This window comes from Hippichthys cyanospilos, chromosome 11 (genome assembly GCF_059441005.1).
Source record: "Hippichthys cyanospilos isolate Australia breed blue-spotted pipefish chromosome 11, RoL_Hcya_1.0, whole genome shotgun sequence".
Taxonomy (NCBI): Eukaryota; Metazoa; Chordata; class Actinopteri; order Syngnathiformes; family Syngnathidae; genus Hippichthys; species Hippichthys cyanospilos.
In genome coordinates this window covers 12,382,980-12,409,223 of record NC_142379.1, presented here as the reverse complement: position 1 = coordinate 12,409,223, position 26,244 = coordinate 12,382,980, and the positions used below count along the sequence as shown (strand labels likewise).

General features: G+C 38.6%; 1 protein-coding gene and 1 long non-coding RNA gene across 5 annotated transcripts in view; one reads left to right on the top strand and one right to left on the bottom strand.

The window, feature by feature from the left end:
• Nucleotides 1-26,244, top strand: part of LOC148415979 (uncharacterized) — a 63,845-nt gene that overhangs the window by 26,332 nt on the left and 11,269 nt on the right. Inside the window, exons 5-8 of one of the 2 annotated variants that reach the window (XR_015867127.1) lie at nucleotides 3,091-3,329; nucleotides 4,110-4,292; nucleotides 17,859-18,070; nucleotides 18,145-18,295. This is a non-coding gene — a long non-coding RNA (uncharacterized LOC148415979). The remainder of the gene's footprint in view (nucleotides 1-3,090; nucleotides 3,330-4,109; nucleotides 4,293-17,858; nucleotides 18,071-18,144; nucleotides 18,296-26,244) is intronic. The other variant, XR_015867126.1, reaches the window with a different exon arrangement.
• On the bottom strand, nucleotides 190-6,306 carry pld3 (phospholipase D family member 3). 3 transcript variants are annotated; one of them, XM_088426852.1, is made up of 12 exons: nucleotides 6,158-6,306; nucleotides 5,211-5,290; nucleotides 4,334-4,381; nucleotides 4,104-4,258; nucleotides 3,138-3,321; nucleotides 2,957-3,074; nucleotides 2,738-2,865; nucleotides 1,687-1,884; nucleotides 1,477-1,616; nucleotides 1,131-1,296; nucleotides 955-1,054; nucleotides 190-665 (listed from the first exon to the last, which is right to left on the bottom strand). In XM_088426852.1, the coding sequence occupies exons 2-12, from the start codon at nucleotides 5,235-5,237 to the stop codon at nucleotides 463-465; spliced, it is 1,467 nt and encodes a 488-aa protein (XP_088282978.1). In that variant the 5' UTR covers nucleotides 5,238-5,290; nucleotides 6,158-6,306; the 3' UTR covers nucleotides 190-462. The 3 variants fall into 3 exon arrangements, with proteins under 3 accessions (XP_088282978.1, XP_088282980.1, XP_088282979.1); XM_088426854.1 differs by having other exon boundaries at nucleotides 4,334-4,397; nucleotides 5,211-5,285; XM_088426853.1 differs by having other exon boundaries at nucleotides 5,211-5,285.

Sequence of the window (26,244 nt, the reverse complement as noted above, 5' to 3'; positions counted from 1 at the left end):
TTCAGCACTCTGCTAATGAATAGTCATTCAATCCTGCACTGTAAATCAGATTAGAGTAACCTAGAACATTTGAATTTCATCAATTGTGAGAAGTTAATAGGAGTAATTTTTTGCTGCTCTTTTACGCTTAATTTGACAGTTGCCATAACAACCGCAACAACCAACAAAATCAACAAGGAATGAACTCTATTAGATGCGACCTCTCTCAGTGCCTTTTAATTAAATAGAAATTGCGTTTCTACCCATACACAGCAGACTCCAGAAAAACAAATAAACTTGTTTATAAACTTGTTTTTCTCCCTGAGATGAACTATGAAGGACGATGTCTTAATCGTGACACAATGGTGATGTGTAAAGTCTTAAAAATGTCCAAAAAAGGATTGTTGTAAGCAGCTTTCGTACTGTGGAAAATGTTCCTCCACCGCCATTGGCAGCATGACCTCTTAAAAGTTAATAATTGCATTAATTTGTAATATGTGGACAGGCAGCTTTGACATTAGTGTGTTGCGTGAGGGGGACGCTGTAGTCGGATTTCCAGTCTCTCTCGAAAACGTCCCTCAGCTGCAATTGAACGCTGGGCTCCAGGGATGAAGATGCCGTCTGGTTGACCACCAGGGCAGAGCCCGCGGTGTTCACAAAGTAGTCGCCGGACCAGTTGGATGTACCTGAAGAGGTACAAGCACCTTAGCAATTATTAACATAACTATAAAAAAAATACCTGACAGTTTATTGGTGAGCAAGAGAATACTGACAAATCTGAATCTCTAAAATAAACAAGGCGTGGTTCAAAAGCTAAGGAGAGAAATCTTTAAATGATGATGCACGTCTCATTTTCATTAGCCTGTGTCACGCCAGATTTCTTTTGACAGCTGTCATTTGAAAGGCTTTTTTTTTAAGTGCATTACTGCCACAAGACAGTAATTATGCTGGCTATCATATGCACTCATGTCTTACCAATATAAGCAACCTGGTCTGTCACCATGTACTTGTTGTGGTTGACCCTGGCAAAAGGGATCTGCATCTGCTCAGCGCTGGCGGGAACCACGAAAAGTCTCTGTTGATGAGAGGGAGAAGGTGGCTGTTCTGAGCTTGTAACAAGCATTGTGATCACAAACATGGCATCCACTCACCACCTGGATGTCCATCTTGCTCTTTGGTTCGTAGACCGATGCCAGCGACTTGAGGAAAGGCAACATGGCGGGCGGGGTATGGCCCCAGCAGCTGATCAGCAGACGTACTCTCACACGCTTCTCGTAGGCCACTCGACGCAGCTGGGTGTCAATGTCTGCCCAGTACCTGCGGAGATGCCACATTCAATTCGATTAGGTTACACAGAAACAATCGTGAGTGTTTTTTCAGAAATATGCTGGGGTTCTCTATACCACATAAGCGAAAGGCAAGCCTAGCTTCCGTACGATTTAATAAATCAGTTAAGATGTTAAAACCTGTTGCATGCGTGAATGTATCCCGCTTTACCTTCTGGGATATGAAAACTCCATGGTGGGCATATAGTTCATGACGGCAATATAGATGAAAGTCTGGGCATCATCCATCACATTCAGGATGGAGTCCAGGTCGGATGTCCTGCCAGTGGCGCAGAAAGACGGAGGAGAACTCTGAAGAAGAAAAAAAAGTTAACAGAATGAACAACACTGACACACCGTTTAGTTTGTTGTTGATTCTGACCGTCAAGTAGACGCTGGACTGGGTGTTGTTGAGTGTCAGTTGGAGTGGCGTTTCTTTATTGTAGACGGTGGAGAAGCTGGAGGGCCAGGGTGAAGGGATGGACTGGCTCTCCCCCAGGAACCAGTAGGCATCAAAGATCTTGCCCAAGTCTGAGGCCAGACAGCTGCAGTTGTACACCACCACACCCAACTCCTTCACCTGACAGTCACATTTAAACACAACTTTTGAGTATACTTAGATTGTACAAAGATCTAGTTCAAATATTTGAGGTTACAGTTAACAAATACAATTGTGTTGTGGTGGCTATTTGAATACAAAGGGGCAGTTCTCATGTAACTGTATGTCTGTACATCTGCGTGATGCTGCCCCTGATGGCAAAGGTAAGCACATTAGAAGGAGCAGCACAATGTCATTGAAGTGAAGCGAAAAAAGTCAAACTGCAGAATTTATTCATCTTCCCTTTCATTACGTCATCAGTGCATTTTTCTTACGTACATTGTAGCACAGCAGAGCTCCAGTACAAAATACAAAAAGCCTGGAGGTTCATAGAGGCACTTAAGGGTGATATGTAAGATTTTACCAGGGGTTTTGTAAGTAACAGGAAATCTAATTGGGTACTTCTCAATGCTAAACCTCTTAAGTATTATACATATGTACTGTACAATGTCATCAAAGACATATTTATCCAGCATTTTTTTTTTCAACTAAAAATTCTTTGTGCTGGTTAGGTGGTATTTGGCTGAAAAAAAATTCACAGAAAGGTACGTAATTGATAAAAGATTGAAAACTACAGTATTTGCTAGTGTGTTGTTGAATGCAAAAAAATATGACTTCCAAATTCCATTTTCCTTCATAGGAAATAGTTCAATATTGCCATTGCGCAACTTAATTGCCTAAAGTAACATGTTAACATTCCACTCTACCACACAAACGTAAAAATAAAGTCGACCACTGTTCAAAGATGGAACTTAAGCCCAAAAGTCATTTGCAGTGGAATACTGACATCTAGTGGCGTTTTGTTGGCACTACTGGAATTCTAGATCGTGTGTACCTGTGTGAGGGATCTCCAGTCCATGTTGGCACTTCCTATGTAAATGTGTTTCTTGTCCACAATCCAGAATTTGGTGTGCAAAACCCCTGTGGTTAATTCCTTCATATTCACCATTCTGATGGCGGCCCCTAACACGAAACAATTTTTTAATGTACACTGTATTTGATGTCAATTTACATCCAATGATGTTTACTTAACTCTACTTTACACACTAGTCACCTGAAGCATTGAGCCGCCCGAGGTCTCCGGTCGGCTGACTGCCTTGCGGCGAGCTGACGGCAATTCGGACCGACAAGGAGCCGGACAGCTCGGCCAGGTTCTTTAGAACATTTTCACCCTGCGCTCACGTACAGAAGACGTTAGGGAACCGGCGGATGAACGAGAGGAGAAGTGCTTGCACCTGATCTGCGGTGGGCTCCTGAGTGCCTGTGTCCTGGTTGGTGAGTGTCCAGTAGAAGGACGCGATGTCCACGCTACTGCGGGCCTGGACCATCAGCTGCAGCCATGCCTGGTAGATGGAACCGTGAGAAGGGTCACTGGAATTGAACTTCAGACCCTCGGGGATGCTTTCTACCAAGGAGATCCTGAAGAGGTGAGAGAAGACATATCATGTTATAATAAACAATGATGATTTTTTTTTTTTTTTTGGGACACTAGTTGTCTTGAAAACTGTTTTTTTCACCCCAATTTTTACATTTCCCCGGTTTTCCTGAAAGCAGCACTTTCATAGTTTACCAATTTATTTTGGGGGGAAAACTCAAGATTTTGATGTTTTATTGGAAGCAGTATTATCAACTAACGTGAAAAGTAACACAGTAATGCAGTATTTGGATTTCCCTGTTTTTAGTGAAAGCAATACTTGAAGTTAACCCTCTATTCATGTTTTGTTTTTGTTTTGTTTTTTTACATTTGTAGCATTCAGAATTCCTAGTTTTATTCAATACTGCATTTTCTCTATTGATCGACTGATTTTATTTTTAATGATCCGATTTTCAAGTTTTCCCAAAAGCATATGTTTTCTTGTCAAGGCTGTTGCCAGTTGTTTTTTAAAAATTGTTAAGCTGTCACAATTCTCTACAAGGTAGCATTTTTTCAATTATGTTTTTTAGATTATTCAAATTGTTTTTGCATTCATCCTCTTGTCCTCTATTACGTTTCGTTGCTGCTGTAACTATCAACAGTGGCACAACTCAGAAGTATATGTACCAGCCACAGGGCCAACAACTGCGACTAATTCTGTAACTTTCATTATTCATTAAATGTGAAATGCATTTAAATTGGCATCTGTTAATTCAAGGTTCCACTGTACTGTAGGATTTACAATACCGATTGCCATGTAGTTTTCATTTAGATTCTTTTTTCATACTTGCAGGGGTCCAAGCAGGACTCATGGCCAAGTTGCAGATCACTGCCACTTTTGGGCGCTGCAGTGGAAGCGGCAGGCACTAGCAAGTTGTAGAGTGCCATGGCGGCGAGGAGCAAAGAAGCGGTGGCGGCCACGACCATCAGGCAACAGGAGTACTGTCAGCAGAGAGGCCACAAAGATTATTGTGAGGTGACTGGTAAACCAGCATCATGTGTTGCATCGTTTCTTACTGTTTGAGCTTTGTTGTCTGAGTTCGACCACCTCCGCCTAACGTCCAACTAGGCGAAGAAAATGCTAACATGAGAAAAAAATTCATGCAGATTTTCACATCAATTCATTGAGCATAAACAAATGAGCTTTTTTTTCTTTTTGTTTTTCTTTCACTTATTTAAAAAAAGCAGTATCACAAAGCCCGTTATAATTAATTAACTCTTACAAGTATTACCAAAATTAGCAGGACGTCTTAAAAATAACGTCTTAAGAAATGTAATTAAAACATAAGTAAACAGTTCCCTTTAGCAGGCCAACTTTTATTCTAAAGAGCAACACCTTTTTTTAGACAGACTGACCAGCAATAACATTGAAAAGAAAAAGTTAATATGGATCTAAATCTTGTTCCTTTATAAATTTCAACAAAATGAGTCAATTTTTCATTGTTATTATTTATAATTAATTTAATTAATAATTTATAATAATTAACAACAGACAATTGTATATATATATAACAATTTTTATATAATTATTTTATAAATAAATAATAATTGAATTAATTTACTCAAATGAACTAACTGTATAGTGTATACGCAAAATATTAATTTTACTAACATCTATTTCTATACTTAAAATGTCACAATTACTTAAAAATACAAAAATAAAATGAATACAAATGCTTTCAAAATACAGTTAGAAGAAAACAAGCTTTTGATTATGTGCACACGCTCAGATAGGTCAGGATTTCTCATGGATTTCTCGGGTAACGTTCCAAAATGGGAGGCTTAGAAAAAGCCTATTACATTTTCGGTGCTTACATTGTGGTTACTTTCTTATTTTTTTCACCTTTACAAAAACATTTTCCCCAATTTCTCAGTGAATACTTTTGAATGGCACCTTCTCATATGGGATGTCAATCTTCATGTTCACGCAGGAAGTCTCTGATTTGATGCCTCAGAGGGCGTCAAACATCTGCACTAAACACGGAGCAAAAGTAACGTGATGTCACACTCAAAACACAAAGCATCTCATGATCTCACAGTCTCTCATTCACATTTTCACACAAAAGAGAAGCTTCTAGGCCTCCATGCATTTATCACCGCTCCTGAGTTCAATAGTAATATTAACAGTAGTTGGAAGTATTTGAAGTGATAATGAAGTATAAATGAGGAATAGAAAGTAGAATGTGTGATTGTGTAGTTTCCAAGTTAGGAAAGAGAGCGAGACTTCCCTTTTTCACTAAGCTTGACAGCTGACTTCATAAGTAATCGCATATACACATTTGCAGATTATTGCACATTTCCATTGTAACGACCTGCAGCAAGGTAGTGAACAATTTATGTTAACTTGTCTTCAGATTAATTTATTATAATTATAAATTAATTACTGGCAGATGTGTTATTTAGCATTCTGCACTCATTTTTGCAAATAAAATTTGTTGGTAATACTTATTATTTTACATTTACGTAAGTACTTTTTTATGATTAGCCTTTTAAACGTATTTTTTACTTTAAAAAGCTCTACTTTTGCAAATGTATTTAAAAGGACTTTCTACTTTCATACTTTTGTATTCGTTACGTTTATATATTTTTACATTTCTTTTACATTACTTTCACTTTTTTTTGTTATGTGTACTTTTACAAAACATTTTTAACGCAATTAATGCTACGGTTTAAATTAAACACATACAGCCACACCAGTCGAATGAAACGTTAAATAAATAAACACACACACCATCATACTAAATAGGTCAGAATAAATTTGGTCATTTGCGTTCTTTGGCACTCACTTGATTTGATGAGCTAGCACAAACACCTCTGGTTAAAATAGCGAATTTGACGCACCTGATCTCTAGCTTGTCTTTTCATCGAAGCCCGAACCGACACAAAATGTCGTTTGAAGTAACTTTACCGCGACGATTTCTTCCAACAAAAAACAACAACAATGGGTCATGAGAGGCGAAAGGTTTCAAACTACTAACAGGAGCAGTGGATGTCATGTGACCTTGGTTTGCCAATAAGAGGGGGAGAAGAGTCATGTGACGCGCTGGTGTTGTGTACTTGCATGCTGTTTTCAATGCTACCGCTAGATGTCAATGTAATCCCGCAGTTGGCCAATTTAAACACGTGTAGAAGAGGCTACCAAGTGAATAAAATTGTATCAGCCGCTGGCAGCATGAGTTTTTGTCTTAAAAAAATGCCGACTTAAATTAAACGTAATACAGTGGAATGATGGTGTCATGTAACACTGGTCCCGATGTGGCAAATAACTGAACATTTACCTGTAATTCCGCACACAAGGCCAAATAGTAAGTGTAGGAATTAATACAAAACGGATTGTTTTGTTAAAATTATTCGCACGATATCCTCAAAAGAGTATATTTGGTATGGTGTTTTTCCATTATGTTATATTGTCAGTTATCCATATCTGTATTTTATCATCAAGCATACGACATGGACTTATCTTATGTTTATATATTTTCTTTGACAGTAGAAAGACTTCCCCAATTAAAAAAATGTGCAAAAACGCTAATAAACACCATGCTCATCTCGACAAATTACCACGGCTCCACCATTGAACGTGTTAAAGTGAGACGAAAAGATAGGTGAAAAAAAAAAAATCATGTTTTAAAGAAAAAAAAACTGAGAATTGTCTTGTGTTTGTGTGCTCTTTGGCAGGTAAAATCAAGATGCCGTTGGACCATATGAAAACGTAAAAGCTAGTTTTACTTTTTGAAAGAGCTTGGTGAGTAGATAGAAGTGCAAATAGTGAAAGGCATTCAAAAGTGTACGTATAAGTTAGTTGCCACAGCGTTCAGTTAGCTAGCTGAGAGGGACGCCATGTTTAAAGAATTGGCAGTAGCTTGAGAAGCCATATCGGAAGTACGTTTTTTTTTTTGTTTTTGTTTTTAATATGCTATCCTTGGTAACAATGACCATTTGTTTTGAAATACTAGTTTAATTTGAGGTGTTACTGTCTACTGATGAATGGTTAAACAATTAACAATTAAATAGCTAGCAGAGTAGCAGAGATCAGAATGGGTTACAGAGTATATGACCTAAAAATAAAATGTGTGAAATAATAGATGTTCTCCTACATATAAAGAGAAGTCATATAATCTTGTTCATCATAATAGGATTTGCTCACACACACAAAAATGTAAACCTAAACTGGCGAAAGGCATACTGCCTCGCTTCATGCCAAATGATACTTGAAGTGCAAAAAGAAAAAGGTTGACACAAAGTAACTACGTTTTCAACTGCAGCCAGGGTTAAAAGTGTGGAATGTGTGTCCACAATAGGTGAGCTGTTTTGACTGCGACTAGAATTTATTGTTTGATTAAAAAGAAAAGAAATTCCAGGATTAGCACTTAACATGGAAGAGAACCCACTCCCTCCATTTAATTGAGAGTTTAAAATAAGTACTGTGAGGCAGTTTACTTGACAAGGCCGTTGCGCTATTATCTATTGTTAGAGCCAATGTGTGTCATTTGTGCTTCCCAGACCCATTTAACATTTATGGCCACTACAAGGCCCAGTTATGGCACAGTCATAAACGTTGACTTCCACAGTCAAGCTGCCCAGCCCTCATTCTGAATCGTCACATGATGCGTTTCCATCATGTAGTATACTCTGCATACTGTAGTGTTATTTGCTATACGGTTTTAGCTAATTTGGTAGCACATTAATTCCAACATGAGTTGATTTTTACAGTAAAGGAAATTAGTCTTGATCATAAATTACATGCAAGGTTGTCTGTTGTAAAATGACTCATTGATGACATCACTGCATCGCTTAGACAACTGACTGTCGCCTTCCTGTTGTGTGTACTTGTGCATTCGCGCTCACCTTGTATACAGCACAAGCTGTTAGTATATGAATAACTGTTTGACGTCATGGTAGGTGCGTACGCAACCCGGAACACAGTGGGTCACCAAGCAGGAACATGAACAAAATGAAGTGGTGGGTGTGTCACGGTTAGATGTTAAGATTGATTTGAAACCCAAATGCCATCAATATATAACAAAAACAAAGGAATGTATGTTCCTGTTCTAATACTTTTGGAGGGGACTCCAACTCAGCCTTGCAAATAGGTAATCTGTCAACCTTCACCTGATGCCAAAGGACCAGTCCGTTTCCCCGTTCCAGCCCCTCTTAACCTCCTCTTTCCATAAGTTTCACTGGTGTACCTTTTACCATGTTCACTCTGCCCTGGTCTCAGAGTCCAGCTCGTACAGATGTGGGCGGAGGGGGTCAGAAAGAACTGGTCAGTCGTCAAAATCGATTCCTGGTCACGTGGCGTGCACTCTCAAAATTGCAAAAGGAAGTGACATAGCACCTTAGGCCTTGGGGGTACGCGTGCAATGGGATCAACAGAAAGTGGATCAACTGGCATAGGCTTGAATTGGTTCCAGGTTCAGGTGGCAGGAGCATGTGACCGCAACACAACTTATGGAAAAAATGTGAGATGGCTTGATGTTTAAATTACCATATTTGGGTGGGAGGAAAAGAGGTGGATGGATTCTGAGACCGGTGCAGTTCTTTGGACTTTTGGACCAATTACGGGAAAGTGGAGATCGGCCTGAATGATTACAAAATAGAAGAACAAACATATGAGAAAGAGTAAAGATACGCCTCGGACAGGAAGAGCCGTTTACTGTGCATACCCGTCAATCCCCCCCAACAAAATATGTTGGAAAACCATACTGCGGTTCTTGTGTAATAGTTTCCTTTTTTATATTCATGATCTTTACAAGATGAAAATTTGATGGTATACGCTCAACTTTTTTTTTTAATGCTTATGCATTTTAAAAATTGGTGTTGGAAAGCTTTCGTAGCAGATGTAAGAAAGGTCATTCATGCATTTATGACATAAAACAGTAGTGTGCATTTTACACAGAAACCTTTTTTTGTGTGTATGTGACCACATTGGACTTTGAGGGGCTGTCCGTACGATGCGCCTGTGTATAAGGGGTTCGATAGAGCACGTAACTGATTACCCAACGGTCGAATCGGGTGCGGACGGTGTGGACGGAGGGCCCAGTACTAAACTCTTTGGGAGTTTTAGCCCTCAAAGCTTTTACATGGTTGAGGATTTCCTTGGCATTGTTGAGCTAAGACGCAAGAATCACAAACATAGCTGGAGTCCAACTCTTAAAGGAGGAGCCCATTGGATGCTTTGGCAAACAGGATTTGGAGCCTCGGGAGGGTTTCAGGTGACAAAGATGATTTTTACACCTTTTAGTGACGGCCAAGGAGTTCATCATGTATAAACACAACTGCTCTATTCCCACGTTTAGCCATTCAGATTGAGGAAGTGGAGCTCCGGCGAGGTTGAATGTGAGCGGGTTGTCATGGCAACCCCTTTTAGGTCACTATCAGCGGCCTTATCAGTCTCAATGTCATCAATCACTGTCACATTCCACTATTTTATTCTTTTGTAATTATGCATGGCCTGTACATTATGGGATGTCCTCTTCTGTGATTGGCCAACGTCACTTCCTGGTAATGACTGTGTTTCTAGTGTATCTGTTGTTGTACTGTTGTTTATGTTCATATGGTATTAATTGAAAGGAATCCTTTTCTACATCCCTTAGCGAAGAACTGTGGGTAATATATCAGGCAGGAAAGACAGGTTTCCCAATTTTTATTCTCAATGTGACAATTAATCATCCAGCCACTTAAATGGCCATCATCCTATCACATCATTGACATTTTTCCATAATTTGCTGGATGTTCATTTCCTCTTGATCGCTGCATGGATGCTCTAATGTGAGGTGACAGTATTTTACTGCCTTTACCACCGCCCCCCTTTAAAAGTCACTCTGTCGTCCTCTCTTATCAGCACGGCGTCCCGGCCGAAACCCCCCCCCTGAGCCCGCCCCACCTGTAGCGCCAGGCTCATTATTCATTAACCAGGACTTCCTTTATCAAGCCTAGACAACCAGCAGGTCACTGGCCGACCCGCAGCGTTCGCTTTTGAGCCGTTCGGCTTTCGGCCTCAAAACGTAGGTTGCATTCACAGGAGCTCGAAACTTGTACTGCAATTCTGTCCTCAATCGTCGCGTACTTGCACCGAATTAAGGATTTGATAACAGAATACATTGTGGAAGGAAAGGCCCCAGGAAATGGCCAAAATGAGCATGTAGTGGTCTCTTTGAATAAAAATAAATTCAGACTTCATGTGTCTTTCAAGACATGGCTTCTTGAAACACCTTCTTTTTCTTCTCCATCTACTCATGACAAACATGTCCAACAAACTAGCGGTAGGGGATGATTTTTATAGAATTTTTGGATTTTTGGTCACTCAACCTCGCCGCTGTGCTCCGGCCTCATACAATGGCAAAAACAAATCATAATTTGTGTTATTCATATGTCTTGTATACATCTTTTAAATTTGGTAGCAATCTCACAATATCTCTTGGACACATTCCCTATGAGAACCCTGGAAATGGACAGAATTGCAATAAAGTGGTTTCTTTGAATAAAAATGGCAGACTTTCTCTGTCATTTCGGCGTGTGTTTTTGAAAAAAATTGTGGAACTATTGATGCTACTGTTAGGTGTATTTATCAAATTTTACGTCAAAATTGCTTCGGGGCTGTGAAAAAAAAAGGTGCGATCGAGAGTAATCAATCCCTAAAAAAAGTCACTTCAAAATAAAATGGAAACCTTCCTGTGTCTTTTTGGTATAGCTTGTTTAGACCTTTGCGAGCCCACTCAAAATAGACACTCCATTTGTAGTTTATGTCGCTTAGCAAACTGGCTTCTGAGGTTGAATGTGATGTGAAGACCTGAATTTTGACCCCAAAGCAGACAGTACACCCAAGTGAAAAAGTAGAAAGTCTTTAATGCACAAAAATACAACATAACCGCAGCAACTACACACTGAAAACTAGACTGGGAAACTAGATTTGCAAAATTAGACCTAGATGGAAACTAGGAAGCCAGCTTGACGTAGGGACAACGAGTCACTGAGAATCTAGTGGTTCAATACTGTCAGCCATCCATCTTATATGACATAGTAGGGCAAACTAAAGGACCATTGCAGCTGCATGGGAACTGATACGTCAAGGAATAAAGCTCTCACAATACTCAACACAGGATCCTACATGACAAATGTGATAATTACTTGACAGTAGCAAAAGCCTTGCAATACTAAATTCTTTACGGAAACAACCTCTATACGCTAGTATTTATTCACGAAATTACAATTCATTGTTTTGTTTTTTTTTTTAGATGAATTGATCAAATGCAATTGAATGCTCTTCCTTTGTAAACAAGGCATGCTCATTTCATCATCCGTCATTCTTCACAAACTTATATTTCCCTGTGTAAATAATCACTGTGATGATGAATGGTCTTCTCCGTTGTGTGATGTCACGTGGCGGGCATCCGCGCTTACACTAGCAGCTAGTCGGGCGTGTGGCGCTGTGACCTGATGGCGTTTGAGATAACCAACATGCCCCCCCCCCCCACCCCACCCTTCTTCTACTCCATTAGTGCCCACTCAAGTTTGTTTGATGTTAATGGCCGCCGGCTGGAGCTGACCGTCCGCAAGAATCCACACTTATGTGGCCTGAGAGGCTTTCCAGTTAGTGCCTGAATAGAAATATGAAAATAAAGGCAAGTTGAGTAATCATTAATGCGGCAGGTATGTCCCGCGTTGGTCTTATCAGCTGGCAGGCGGCCTAGCTCAGGATTTTGAAAAGTGGAAAAAAACTTTATCAGCGGCGTTGTCTGATTGGTCGAACCTTTGAGGTCGGGAGTGAGAGGACTTGAGGGCCAGAATTTTTTTTTCTAGATAAGGTTAAGTGTAAAATATATACTTACGTCAAATATGTAAAAGAAAATGATAGAATATTTTTGATTCAATTTCTAACTGACATAAAAACTAAATGTGTAGGTACACATGGCGTTCTGTTAATGTTGGTACATACTGCTCAGCAGTGTTCCTGAAATGGGGGTACGCATAACCCTAGGGTTACGGGAAGGCACTTCAGTGATCATGTGGGATTTTAACAGGGTCTCAGGAGCAGTGCATTTTTCTTTTCAAAGTAAGAGCATGAAAATGAATTTTGTAGGTTAGCAGGTGTTTGACTGGAATATATTTCACGAGGGGGTTCATCTTTGAAAACTACTGTTTAACAGTATATAGGTCTTAAAAAAATCTGACAACCTTTATACACTTTTGTGTGCATAAGTGCACAACCTTTGTGCTTATGTTATTGTCAAAATCCAAATAATCTCATAATGTCACACACTCACACACCCATTTCTCTGGATCAAACAAGGGCGGAGTTGGGGCAGGGTCAATGTGAGGCTTCCAACTGATCCCATCAAACCTATCAACTGTGTGTGTGTGTGTGTGTGTGTGTGTGCGTGTGCGTGCATGTGTGTGTTTGCACAGTAGTAAAAACCTGAAAGAATCCCCCTTTCCCTCCTCCTCCCACCACCCCCCAACTTCACCTCTTTCTCCTCCATAAACCCTCTTACCCTCTTCCACAAGCACCACAACCTCCCAGGACACCCAGGTGCGACTAAACACGCACGCACTCACACACACAGGCTGAGCTACATGCACTGACATAGACGCCTCTTAACAGTCCTAATACATGCTCGGGAATTGATGTTGAGGGTTTTTTTTTGTTTTTTTTTCTGCGTGTGTGTGTGGGTTGGGGCGGGCGATCCCCCCCTGCATGGATAGATAGAGCGTGTGCTATTAGCTCAGTGCCAGGTGAGTCTGTGAGTAAACACAGCAGACAATGGATCCAGCCCATCTCCTCCTGTCAGTCGGCCTCTGTCAAAGCCGCCCATTGTTCCGAGACTCCACTGTGTGTGCGTGTGAGAGAATATATACCCCCCATGTGCACGCGCCAACACGCAACAGCTCACATGTGATGACTCAAGCCAATTTCGGCCTTTAGAAGACTTGTGTCCGTCTTTATTCATTTTTGAGTTAAGCTGCCCACCGCTTAATAATGCATCTTTGCCGTCGCCTCTCTGCTTTAAACTCCATAACCACCGAAAGCATAAGCCCTTAATGGTAGCACTGTTTCGCATGCAAAGCTCTATTGCAGGACCCAGAGTTGGCGTCGCGAGCTGGCTTTCGCTTACTGTCACGTAATAAATGATAGTTAGTTGTTTGTGGAACAGCTAAATCGCTCATCCGTTCTTAAACCAAAACATGTAAAGAAATTATTTATATACACATTGCACAATTTTTGCTCTCTCTTTTGTTAAGGCCTCTTACTTATTGTTAGTTTTGGTCGCATTTACGCCTTTTTACTATAAACAACCAGGCCTCTCATGTGCATCCTGTCAAATTTTGGGATAAGATACAAATCTTGCCAGGCATCCATGGCAATCAAAGCCTGTCAATTTGACCATCCTATCCACCTGTTGTATCACATGAAACCATTTTTTAGTTGTGATCTGAGACATGATTGCAGTTACCACAGATAACATACAGTATATAGCATTAGCATAGTTCATTTAGTGTCAAACTCATTTTTATTACAAATTGTAGTTGTGACCTAGAAACTGTTGGGTCAGGAAAAGACAGACACAGTTTTTTGGGTTATTCAACTCAAAAAGTTGGGTCAAATGAATAAACCACGAAACAACCCAAAATTGGGTTGTATTTCGGTTTACTCATTTCTCATGGGTCAAAAGGAATAACCCCTAAATCAACCTGATTTTGGGTTTGCTTTGTTTTGGGTTTTTTTTCATTTATTTTTAAAACTACACACTAAAAATATTGTTGGGTCAAAATTAAATATAACCCTAATCAAGCCAAGAAGAACCTGACAACTAAAGTTGTCAAAATGACTAACCCATAAACAACCTTTTTAAAAAAAAAAAAAAAAAACTGTTTGAAAGGAGTTTGATTAAAAAAATGCTGCGATATTTGGAGATATTAATCTTCATGTGACAATTTAAAAATTTGGTAGTCATAGAAGATGATGAATAAGCTTTTGTGGGCCATATTCAATAATTTGTCAGGCGAGATCTGGTCCCCAAGCCTGAATTTGACACCTGTGCCCTAAGGCAAACAGTGGCCTAAGATGACATCCACACCATAATGGCTGCTCAAAAATATTCATTTTCCTATCCAAACATAAGTTTTTTCTCATTCTAACATTAAATATTTGTGGTAAGATTTCAGATTGTTCGTATTATAGTTTGAAATCTTAATTATAGTTTCCACTTCATATTTTCACATCGAACAATTTAAACGATCATTAATATTTGATTCTACTCTTATTGTATCTGAAAAAAAATGTTTAAAAATAAATGGTTGCTTCAAACCAAAATGGCTGACTTCATGTCCTCCCCGTTAAACTCCCCGTTAAGCCTTTAGCTTATAAGAAATTTTGAAAAAAAAAGAAAGAAAAAACAGTGCATTGAAAAGAGAAACTTAAGTATCGTTTTCATTAACTGTATGCATCAATAGAAAATCAATGAAATGATATAAATACTATTATGTACTTTATATTTCCACTGCCATGACTTCTTGCTTCAGAGGTTTGTTACGAGTGCACGAGCAGAGCATCCCTCATGGAAGGGGAACATCCCTGCTCCCGTCACCATATTGTGCAAACACACCATGCAAACATGACCGTGCTCGCCATATGTGTGTGTGCGTGTGTGTGTGTGTGAGAGAGACGTATACGACCAAGTAGCAAGTGCCAGACTAAGCCAGCAGCAAAGAAAAAGAGGCCGCCATTAAAAGTGTGAGATAGAGCCATAGAGAAACACAGAGGCCTTTGTGTGTCTTATCCTGTACTCAAAAGTTGTCTCACACTTTAACCTCCTGACTTGTTCACCTGCCACCCCCCCACCCACCCCCCCAAACATGGCTTCCCTCCACACCCCATCCCATTCATCCCAGTGCAAACACTCCTGCCTGCCGCAGGAACAAAAGCCACTATGAATAATGGCAGCCAAATGTCACCGTTTTCTTTCGTGGCCGCCGCCATCGCCTCCCAGCACGCACTGCCAGGGCCCGGCCCACCGTTAACCATTAACGCAGCACCTGAAGCGGCAACAATGAACAGAAACTCAGGGCGGGGTCGAGGTAGAGCTGGAATCGAAGCTGTAAAAAAAAACGTCCTCTTCCCACTCGTTAAATGTCCAGTTATTCGCATTAGATAAAAATTCTACTCTCCTTGATGTTCTTTGGCGTAAAAAAAATCGACTCTCAACATCAACATCATATTTGGTAGACATGAAAAAATCTCAATAGTCCGTAGCTGAAAAGACACAGAATGTCTGCCCATTTGGTTTGAAATAACTTTTTTTTTCTTTCATTTTGGCTATATCCAGATGTTTAATAGCTATAGAAAATGTAAAAAATGCAGCCCCTGAAACCATTTTGACTCTGAAACATTTGAAAATTATGGAGAGGTGCAACGATCAGTTAAATACTCAACAATGAACTGTTTACTAAATTAATTGACAATTATTTTTGACTTACTTTTTTTAGGCACCTAGATATTCAACCCTTGGTACATGTTTTTTTTTTAATTCTTTCTTTCTTTCTTTCTTTCTTTCTTTCTTTCTTTCTTTCTTTCTTTCTTTCTTTCTTTCTTTCTTTCTTTCTTTCTTTCTTTCTTTCTTCATTAAATCATGTACTGAAACTTGTTCCATTGATCCAGCAGAAAATCTGAAAAGCGAAGGTTTGCTCGTCAACTCTGGGATGACACAATTACGTTAGTACTGTAAAAACTAAAGTACAGTAATTGGATCATTACCTTAGTACTTTAAAAACTAAAGTAATTGATTACTAAAGCACTAAAAGTAATCATTTACTTTTGGTACTTAAGTAAACAAGTACTAAAGTAATCAATTATGTATGTTATGTATGTAAGTGGTAATTGATTATTCTTGGGATTTGATTACTTCAGTACCCAAAGTAAATGATTACTTTTAGTACCTATCAATTGCCGGACACTTTCTTCTAAGTGTAAGTCTCAGGTAATTCAGTACTTTAATACCTGATTCATTTAGTATCAGGCAATTTTAGACCTCTTTTAGCCAAACACCTGAAAATAAATGTAAAAAATAAAAGCAAATGTCCGACTTGGGATGAAATGTCTGGTGGAAATAAAGATATTCTATTCTATTCTATTCTATTCTATTCTATTCTATTACATATAAATGTGTGTTTGGGATTGAATGAGGTAACCAATCGTTTCAAAACCTCCCAAAGCCTGTTTAACTGAGCAGCATGACATTTGGTTGACATGCCAATCATATGTGGACCCACAAAAAAAAAAAATCTCAAAAAGCCATGACTGAAAAGACAAAGCCTGAGGTTGTCATTTTCTACGGTTTTTTCTTATTTTCAACTTTCTTTCTGGATTTTTTTGGAGGGGAATGCAGCCTCCGGAGCCAGTGCGACTTGGCAACATGAAACCCGGTAGGCGTGTCTCTCATAAGTTAACCCCACAAAAAGTCTCAAAAACACCCATACCAGAAAAGATACATGCAATTATGGTTGTAAGCGACTGAAAATAATGTCCCAAACAATTTATGTCCTAATCGTGAGGACGGTACGTCAACTCGTTGAGTTTATCTTACTACGCCCTCCAGACGATGGTGACAAAACTGCAATGTTTCTTTCTGCCCGCTTCTTCTTCTTCTTGCTGACTTCCCTCCACAGGAGACTGCGGCCATCAGCATCAATACCTCGCTGTGTTCCGTCCCTTTCGGGCCAACACTGCTACCTTTGTGCCAGCACCGTGCCAGATGAGACTAAAATTAAATGCACTTTAATTGCAGCCTTGTGAGGCCGCTGTGTGTGTGCGCGCGCACATTTGTGTATGAAGTGAAGAGGGGAAACGATATTTTTAGTTTAAATTTCAGAGACGACATGCCGTTCAATGAGGAGACAGGCGAATAATCGTGGTGTAATACAGCCAAGTTTCCCGCTGCATTAGGCAGAGGTCGCTGTGGGTCGCACTGGAAATGTGTGGCTTGTTCTGTAAAAGCCAACTTATAGTAACTGTAAAAAAAATACTATCATTATTATATACATAATTATTAACATTAAACTGGCTGCCTAGTGCATGATTCTGCTCTATGGCCAGTTTTACACAGAGATCCTGCAAAATAATGACACCTGTGTTATAAGTTACATTTTTGCTTGATGTTTTGCACATCTTAGTATTTTCTCAGTCAGCTTTATGATGTGAATGATGCTTTATTACTGGCAATGTGTTTCAATTCACAGCTATGCATTTTCAAGTATTAGTAACTTAAATTTCTTGACCTCTTATTGCACTTGTGTCAAACTCAAGGCCTGCAGGCCAAATCAGGCCCGCCATGTCATTTTATGTGACCTGCGAAAGGCCAACTAAAATTATAAGACATGTTTGAAATAATAACTACAGTGGACCCCAGAGTTATGGCGTCCCTGGATTACGTGTTTTTCACGTTACGATGTGAAATACTGAGTTTTTTCCTCCCCTCATAAAGACATTTAGCCCGCTTTACGATTAACATCAATTTGTTGTGTTTTGTTGTTATCCCTCCCTCTTCAGGCATTTTTAGGCAATTGTTCTTATTTTCTAATGGCGTCAAACTGCCTCCGCTGCAACGTGTCACTACAATGCTGGTCTGCTATGGGTCGATGTCTTGACTCCCTAAGATACTGGTCTACTATTGGTCAGCGTGATGGTGTCACAAAGATGCTGGTCTGCTATTGGTCGGCGCACGGGGTCACAAACATGGCTGCCTAAAGACTTGAAATCACGTGAGAGTGCTTTTAATAATGTATTTATTGTGCATTTTAGTGCTTAATTCAAACTTGAATTGGTTATCCATCAGTCCCAAGATTGCTAGTGATGTTAAAGAGAGAAGTAAGAAGATGATTTATATGGAAATGAAGCTGGAGATAATCAAGAAATACGAAAGCTAAGCTAGCCTAGCCTGGGCTACCCTTACTAGTAAAATGGGCCATGACAAGCGTCACTCAAAGGTAAATAAATCCTTTATATATTTTTTATTTATGATGTTATTAAATTGTATACATGTAAATTATATATAAGTAGCACTCACTATACAGTACTATTTTGATACCAATATTTAATATGTATATACGCTTTTTATGTTTTTACCTGGGGTTTTACACGCATTAGCTAATTAACAAATGCTTGGATTGCCCGCCATACAGCGAATTCGCGTTACGATCCCATTCACAGAATGGATTAATCTCGTAAACCGGGGGCCCACTATTGTGATATTCAAACCTTGTGTAGTAATTTGATCATCCTTTGATGATCAAGGGAAAGTAGTGAAAGAAAACACTAGGGAGCTGAAATTTCACCCAGATGTTGACATGTCATGTCATGTCAAAAGTGGGAAATAGTGCGACCAACGTAGTTATCACACTTCTATTGCCATTCCTTGACTAAAATACTGCAAGTAGAATAGAGAAGAATGTGTCCAAAAAATACACACAATTCTACACAAGGGTTAAGCAAGTTATGCACAAGCTATGAGTTTTAAATATTTGTTGATTTAAAATCAATATACATTATCATTGTCTAAATATCCACAGAAGAAAACTTTACATAAATGTTTGGTTGATTTATTACTTAATTTAAAATCATTTAAAATTGTAAACATCCAGAATGACAGGTCAAAATTGTAATTTTATCCAGCCCTCATTTGCAAACCATATGAATTTGAAAGAGTTTCCAAACCTTTGCCTGGTACTGAAAATGTGTTCAAACGGGCCTCAATTATATGTCGGTTTTCACTAGTACTATAAAAAAAAAAAATGCTTGTCCAATATTGGGTAAATATCGGATCTGTAGCATCATACAACATATGAATTATTCAAAGTATGAGTATCCCTTTGATTATGCACCTTATTGAAAAACTCATCAGTCACTATCGTAAAAAAAAAAATGGTATAGCTAGGCTTGTTCATTGAGTCCAATGGCTTTTACAACTTTTTTGGGCCTCTGAGAAAGGAAAAAAATGCCGCCACACTAACTCAAAGCCTTTCAAACAGCTTTTTTTTCCCGGTCGATGAGAAGAAATTGGACGGGGGAGGCCAAAGGGGTGGAGGCTGCTGGCGAAGTAAGACGTCTTAATTCATGCGGCGGATGTTTTGAAGGAAACGTAGGGAGGATGGAGCTGCACTAACTGTACCCTCAAGCTCAACTGGACCCGCTCTGTTTAGCTCTTAGTACTTTCAGCCTCGTTAGCCTATTAGCATAGCATCCCCCCCACCCCATTTTATCGTCATATTTAAATAAACGGGCCGTTGTCGCACGGTCACGCTCTCGCTTCTATGTTGATTTAAATGATTAACGCAAAATGATGATCCAGTCCAACCGCACTCATTGCCAGAAACGGTCAACATCATCGGGATCATTGCGATCTTCATGCCCGCTGTCCTCTGTTTCACCTCGCATTGTTTGTACTTGTAAGTTTTTCCTCACAACCAATAGTGGAAACGGTTCATTAATATCTTCCAGGGTAAAACTGCATCCTGAAACATGTTCGAAGACAAATGTTAACATTTTTACACTCTAATTCTGGTCATCTTGTACTTCAGTTTTGGGCACTTTGCCATTTGGAGCAAAAGAAATTGCTAAATCTACAATAAGCTTTCATTTTCATACTTACGTCAATCTCTTGCATTATCTCTTTCACTTTGCTTCATCCATCTTTCATTTTTATTACTTTTATCCTGTCTTCAAGTGTTAAGCTTGGTTTAAGCTTGATGCGTCCGCGAGCTCCGCGCGTCAAATGACGATATTTCGGCAGCAACGCCCTTCAACGCAGAGTCCGCTCGGGCCATATTTTCTGCAACGCGTACCTTATGGAATTTCTTTACGAAGGGAAAACATGACAGACGAACTATTGCTTGTGGAATTTTGCCTGTGCTAACACCTTTATGATTCGGCTGAAAAGTACTACCATGACCTAAATACCGTAAACAACTCTTGGCGAGCACCACGTTGGGGAGAGATGAGGAGTCTGGTCAAAAACGCATGGAATGATTTAGATCATTTGAATCTACTAGGACTCTCTACCTCTGTTATAGAGCAGTGTTGTTTGCATGTTGTGCATGCCATTTACTGCCACCTAGAGTATGGGAGAATATCGTCTGACGGCGCAGCAAGCATAAACCAAGCTAGACTTTTGCTGCAGGCTTGTTTTCGCTGTAGTGAATTTCAGTGCAAGGCAAATGCAGAGACACACAGTCAGTATCATGCAACAGAGGTGTTTTTTGTGATGGAGGGAAATAAAAAAGTGGGAAAAGCTTCAATGCATGGAGATTTTTTCACACTGGGGGGTATTTTTGCACAAGCAGGTTTCGTTGTAGAGTTTTACCGAATGTCATGTGAATACTTGCTAAACTGAAATATATTATAGAGATTTGTTAAGAAAGTTATGTTTTCAAGTAAAAATGTTAATACCAAAATAGTAACATTTTCTTTCATAGTCATGTTTTTCTAACAGAAAGTCACATTTTGGTTCATGGCAATTGAAGGGGAGCACTGTGAAAATGCAAATTTTACCAGGGAGCGAGAAAAAGGAAAAACAAAAATGGTGTCAAAGACAGTGAAGTAGTGTCAGTTAATTTTTCATGCTAGGCCTTATGAAATTCTTTTGTAGGTTTTGCATTTTTCTCAAAATGGGTGTTATGGTGTTCAAAAATTCATAGAATTATTATTAAGAATTATTAACATTATTTCTCTCTCTACAATAAACATAAAAGGCACAAAAACCGAGAATTTAGATTTTCACCAAGTGGTCTCGTTCTCTTGGCTGGTACCCATTTTAGAAATGTTTTTGAAATTTGCATTTGAAGTCACATTATTAACAAGAGCAGATATTTTTTCTGGGTTAAATTTTAGTCTTTTTTTTTTTTTTTAAGAAACGCAGTGATGTTAGGAGCATAAAGTGGTTATTTCAGGAGAGGATTGATAGCAAGGTTTGAAGTCCCCCCCCTTCCAAAAAATACTACTACTAGTGTGATTTTTATCAATACAAATTTCTAAACACAATACAACTATGGTAAATAGAAATAATATAACTTTTTATCATCGCTATATTTTATCTGACTTTTTCACACCAAATACAATTTTTTGTGTGAAGAAACTGACTTGATCTTAGATGCGATCTTGATCTTTTTCTCTTTTTTTTATTTTATTATCTGTTGTTACAGTATATGTTGGCTATGTTTTGACTTTTTAATGGAAAAAATAGAATTGTGTTTTTTTTTTCCTTTTTCCATTGAATATGTAAAAAACATTATCAAATTTCTACTGTTGGCTTATTTTTTTTCCCAATAATATTTGTTTGTATTTTGGGGGAGAAAATGGTATTATGGTTATCTATATCTGGAGGAGGCCTCATAGATCCAAATTTTTACATTTTCACTTGGGGGCATATTCACTTTATGTTGCCAGCAATTTTGACTATAATGGTTGTATGTTCAGTTATTTTCAGGGGACTGTAAATGCTTAGATTTCTCAAATCTGCACATTGAAAGCTAAAACTATAGCACGCTATTTTCTCATGGAATTAAATAACTACGGGTAATCATTTACAAATTGTGAAGGATGTGCTCATTTTTGTGAAATACCGTGTAAGAAAAAAAGGACAGAAAAATCATATAGCGCAAGCGTAGATGTTGTTTTGGTCCCATTGGGGTCAAGTGAGGTTTGTTTTCCTCCATGCTGCCTGTGAACCACTCTGACCTTTTTCTTTTCAGCTAACATATTTCTGTTTATTTTGCTATTTCTAGCCAGAAGTGGGGAACAAGTGTAAGAGTGTGCGTGTGTGTATATGCACTTGTACAATTGTATATCTGTGTGCGTGCGTGGGTGTCCGCCGTCCGATTCCCCTGTTGTTGTTTTCATTGACGCAGCCGAGGAAAGTCAATGTTGTTGTTTGTAGAGTTTGGCGGAATTCTCCTTTAACTGCGAGGGATCGCACGCCCAATCACAAATTCCGTCTCGCATTTTAAAGTGTTGCTGTCAGAGCAGAGCGCAGAAAATAAAAAATAAAGACAGGCAAACATGTGGCTGACTTGTTAAGGCGAATATTTAAGTGCTTCCTTTTCCATGTTTGGACTCATTTCACATTGGAATCGAACATTGAATAGGTTCGAGTGATATTTATATCGTCTTGCTGTATTTACATTCATGCAATATCTCGTACTCACGGACAGGTTTGAAATTCATGTAAACAGCCACACAAGCGAAAATAATTTGTAAACATATAAACAACATCGGAGTAGTAGATGCAAGTGAACATTTTATGCAACATTCTCTATCGTTTACTTTGGTCTGGACTAACTTAACCTTTCCCATTAGTTTAAAAGAGTATTATTATTTCCTTATATTCATATACTGTACCTCCAGTGTTAATATTTTGCCTGTCATTAATTAATGTGTGTATGTACCTCCATTATATCCTATTTGGGTTTCATTTATATTTACAGGAACGTTTACTGCTTATACACCTCAAATGTACTATATTGAAAATGAAATAGTATTTAATGGCTAATCTAACACCAATTCAGTACTTACATTCATAATTAATATTCTGTGCATCTAATCATACATATCTCATGTCTATACACATATAATATACTATTACACCTCATCTAGAGTCTATTCTAATGTGGTACAATTACAATATTTAATGTCTAAACAACTATTATAGCATGCTTCTTGGTATTAAAGAACGGTAGATTGTATTATATGATTTTTGATGGTTAGTCTTCCAAAAGAAGGAGAAGTCCATCCCACCCTGGGCAGTACCTTTCCGGTAGCTTCCATGAAATGTTCCCTGCAGTAACCAGTTAAACCAGTCGTGTTTGCTCACAACCAGCGGCTCTGTTCGCTCCTTCACTTTGTCTTGTTTTCTTTCCAAGTGTTCAACGGGAACTACCCGTGTTTGCTTTTGGGATGATGGGATGACTCTGCTTTTTAACACGCGAACATTCTTAACGGCCATGCAAGTCTAAAAAGAAGTGGGTCTATTGCGCTTATTTTATTGGATTTCTTCAAAATCGAACATAGACTTAAGAACTGAAATTGTTGGGACACATATTTCCAATTTTCTTGGAAAACTGAAAATTTGACGTCAAATTTAAGACTGCAGGCATTTTCCGTTTTGTCAGCTATGAGTCATATAATGTTGAATGTAGCTGAGCAAAAAAATATCAGGCAAAGTCCCTCTAGTTTTGCATATTATCTTTTGGAAAAAAAAAAAAAGAAACTTGGAATAAACAACTTAATTGCCTTCTTCATACCAAAACTGGCAGACGTCCTTCGTGTTTGCCGCTTAAGTGTCTTGAAACATTTACTGGGACGTCATGTCCTCTAAATTTGCGAACTCCAAATTCTTAACTAGTTCTTTGTGCATACATTCGTTTCTTAGAGAGGAAAAAATGTCCTCTTCAAACCAAAATGGCCGCCTCCTATCTTTTCAGAAGGGGCTTGTTGAGACTTTTTCAAGGCGCTACTCATGAGACGCCTATCAAATTCCAGGTTGCGAAGTCAAAATGGGTTCGAAGGCTGAATTCTTAAACGATTATTCCTGTTGAGTTATTGGCTTTGGCAGCTCATCAAAGAGAGCTGAAAATGGCTACTTTCCACCAAAATAGCAGACGTCCTGTGGCTTTTCAAATATTGCTTTCGGAGACTTTTTGGTGGATCTTCTCATATTAGACCTGCCTACCGAATTCCATGTCGCTAAATCAAACTGGCTTTGGGTGCGGAATTTTTAAACAATCCCTAATGTTAAGTCATTGACTTCAGGGGACGATGAAAAATAAACCTAAAATAGTCACTTCAAACCAAAATTGTGTTTTACTTCTGTCTTTTCAGAAATGGCTTCTTGAGAGTTTTTTTGTGGCTTCACTCATGACAAACACACCTACCAAATTGTATAGTGCCAAATCAAACCAAAAAGTACCGAAGCACTCAGCTGACATACCGTCAAACCATTTTTTTTCAACACATATGTGTCAGATTGCGTCTTACATGAGAGAGATGTCACAGAAAGCAGAACAGAATTCTTTTCTTCATCTGTTAGAAGTTGGCAGAGGGCTTGCTGCAGCGGCATGACAGCGATACGCTTGGCGGCGTGGCGTGCGCTGAAAGAACCCATAGATACACTACCATAGATACCTGACCATAGATACCCGAGCATGCAGCCACGCGCAGCCATGAAAGACACATTGAGTGTGTTGGCAGTCACTCCCATCCATATCCACCGTACTGGAGCGCGTTTATCGCGGCCTTACCATTTTGTAGAAACGTCGGAATCACAGGAGGGTAGTAATGTAACAGTGTAAATTCAGGGATAACGTCCACTGTCACAGTCGTTTTCATACAGTTTGATTTTGAGTATTTATGTTAAGAAGAAATGCTTCTTCCATTCCAATCAGAGAGATTTTAATTGGACATTTTAGTGAGCTAAATAATCCACTAAATGAAAATCTGCATCCCATAATCCCTAAACTACAGTTTCTACTACTAATTTCTCATTTCTAAGGGACTTTCAGAAAGGTAGTGATCCAAAGCTAAGTTAAGTTCACAATCTGACATATAGCGGGCAGTGTATTACTGCATTTGGGGTGCTGAATAAGGAAGTTTAACATTTTTAATATAATCATTGATAGATTTCACTGATGGTTGGATTTAGAACAATATTACTGTGAATTAAAAAAAAAAAAAATTCCAGTTTGATTGGTTTTTTTTTCAGACACCCTAAGTAATATTGACTAAAATCAAATTTATGAAACTCAAGTAGATTGCAGTGCCTCACTTGTGGATATGAGAATGATAAAAGTCATTATATTTGTCATCATATATGTGTGTGTGTATATATATATATATATATATATATATATATATATATATATATATATATATATATATATATATATATATATATATATATATATATATATATATATATATATATATATATATATATATATATTTGTCATTATATATGTCATCAGTGCACCAAAATATTCCCCAAAATATAGCTACTGCCAGATTTTTTTTCTTTGCTTTTAACTTTCCTTCAAAATGATAAGAACGGATTAAGCTCTCTCAAATTCTCACTTGTTTATCCTGAAACCAAAAATCCATAACCTAAAAAATCCCATTAAACATCGTCACCTACAACTTTTCATCAATTTTTATTTTTATTTTTTTGCTTTTATTTCTTTATTTAAATAGTACCAACATGGCATGCTCATAGTAGTGATAGTAGTGATGTCCTTAGCGAGCAGTCAACTAAACTCACATTTCATTGACATTACATTACTGAAGTGCCAACTGAAAAATCTGAACTCGTGCAGCCCCTAACACACACACACACACACGCACGTAGGTTTGATGCTGCCAGTGAGTGAGTCATATGTGAGTACACATTGTTAAGAGTGAAAACCCAGGCGGGTTCCTGGAAAGGATCAAGAACGGCTGACGTGACATCAGGATGCAAGGTGGCGTCAGGAAAAAAACAAAAGCAACATCTCGCTTAGAAGAACATTAGCAATATGATATCCTCCTATCCATGCTATTTTACCGTTTGCAATATTTTGGGAATTTTCAAAATTCACATTTTCAGACTACATTCTCTTTTTGAGCATTTAACCTGCTTTTCGTGATATGTTGAATTTTAAAATGTACCTATAAGTTGACCCCAAAAAATGCTAATACTTATCACAAAAAGGTTACACTATAGATACTTCCGACCCGGAGTGGTAATATCTGGCGATTTCCTGATAGGCCAGGCTGCCAAATTCTACTTGCTGAGTAAAATGCTTTTATAAGGTGCTTATCTTGTAATATTTTGTCATCCAAGGTATTTCCACTTGAGGGTTGTGGCCATTTGCCAATACTTTAATCCATATAGGACTCCTCTTTACTTTGAGTG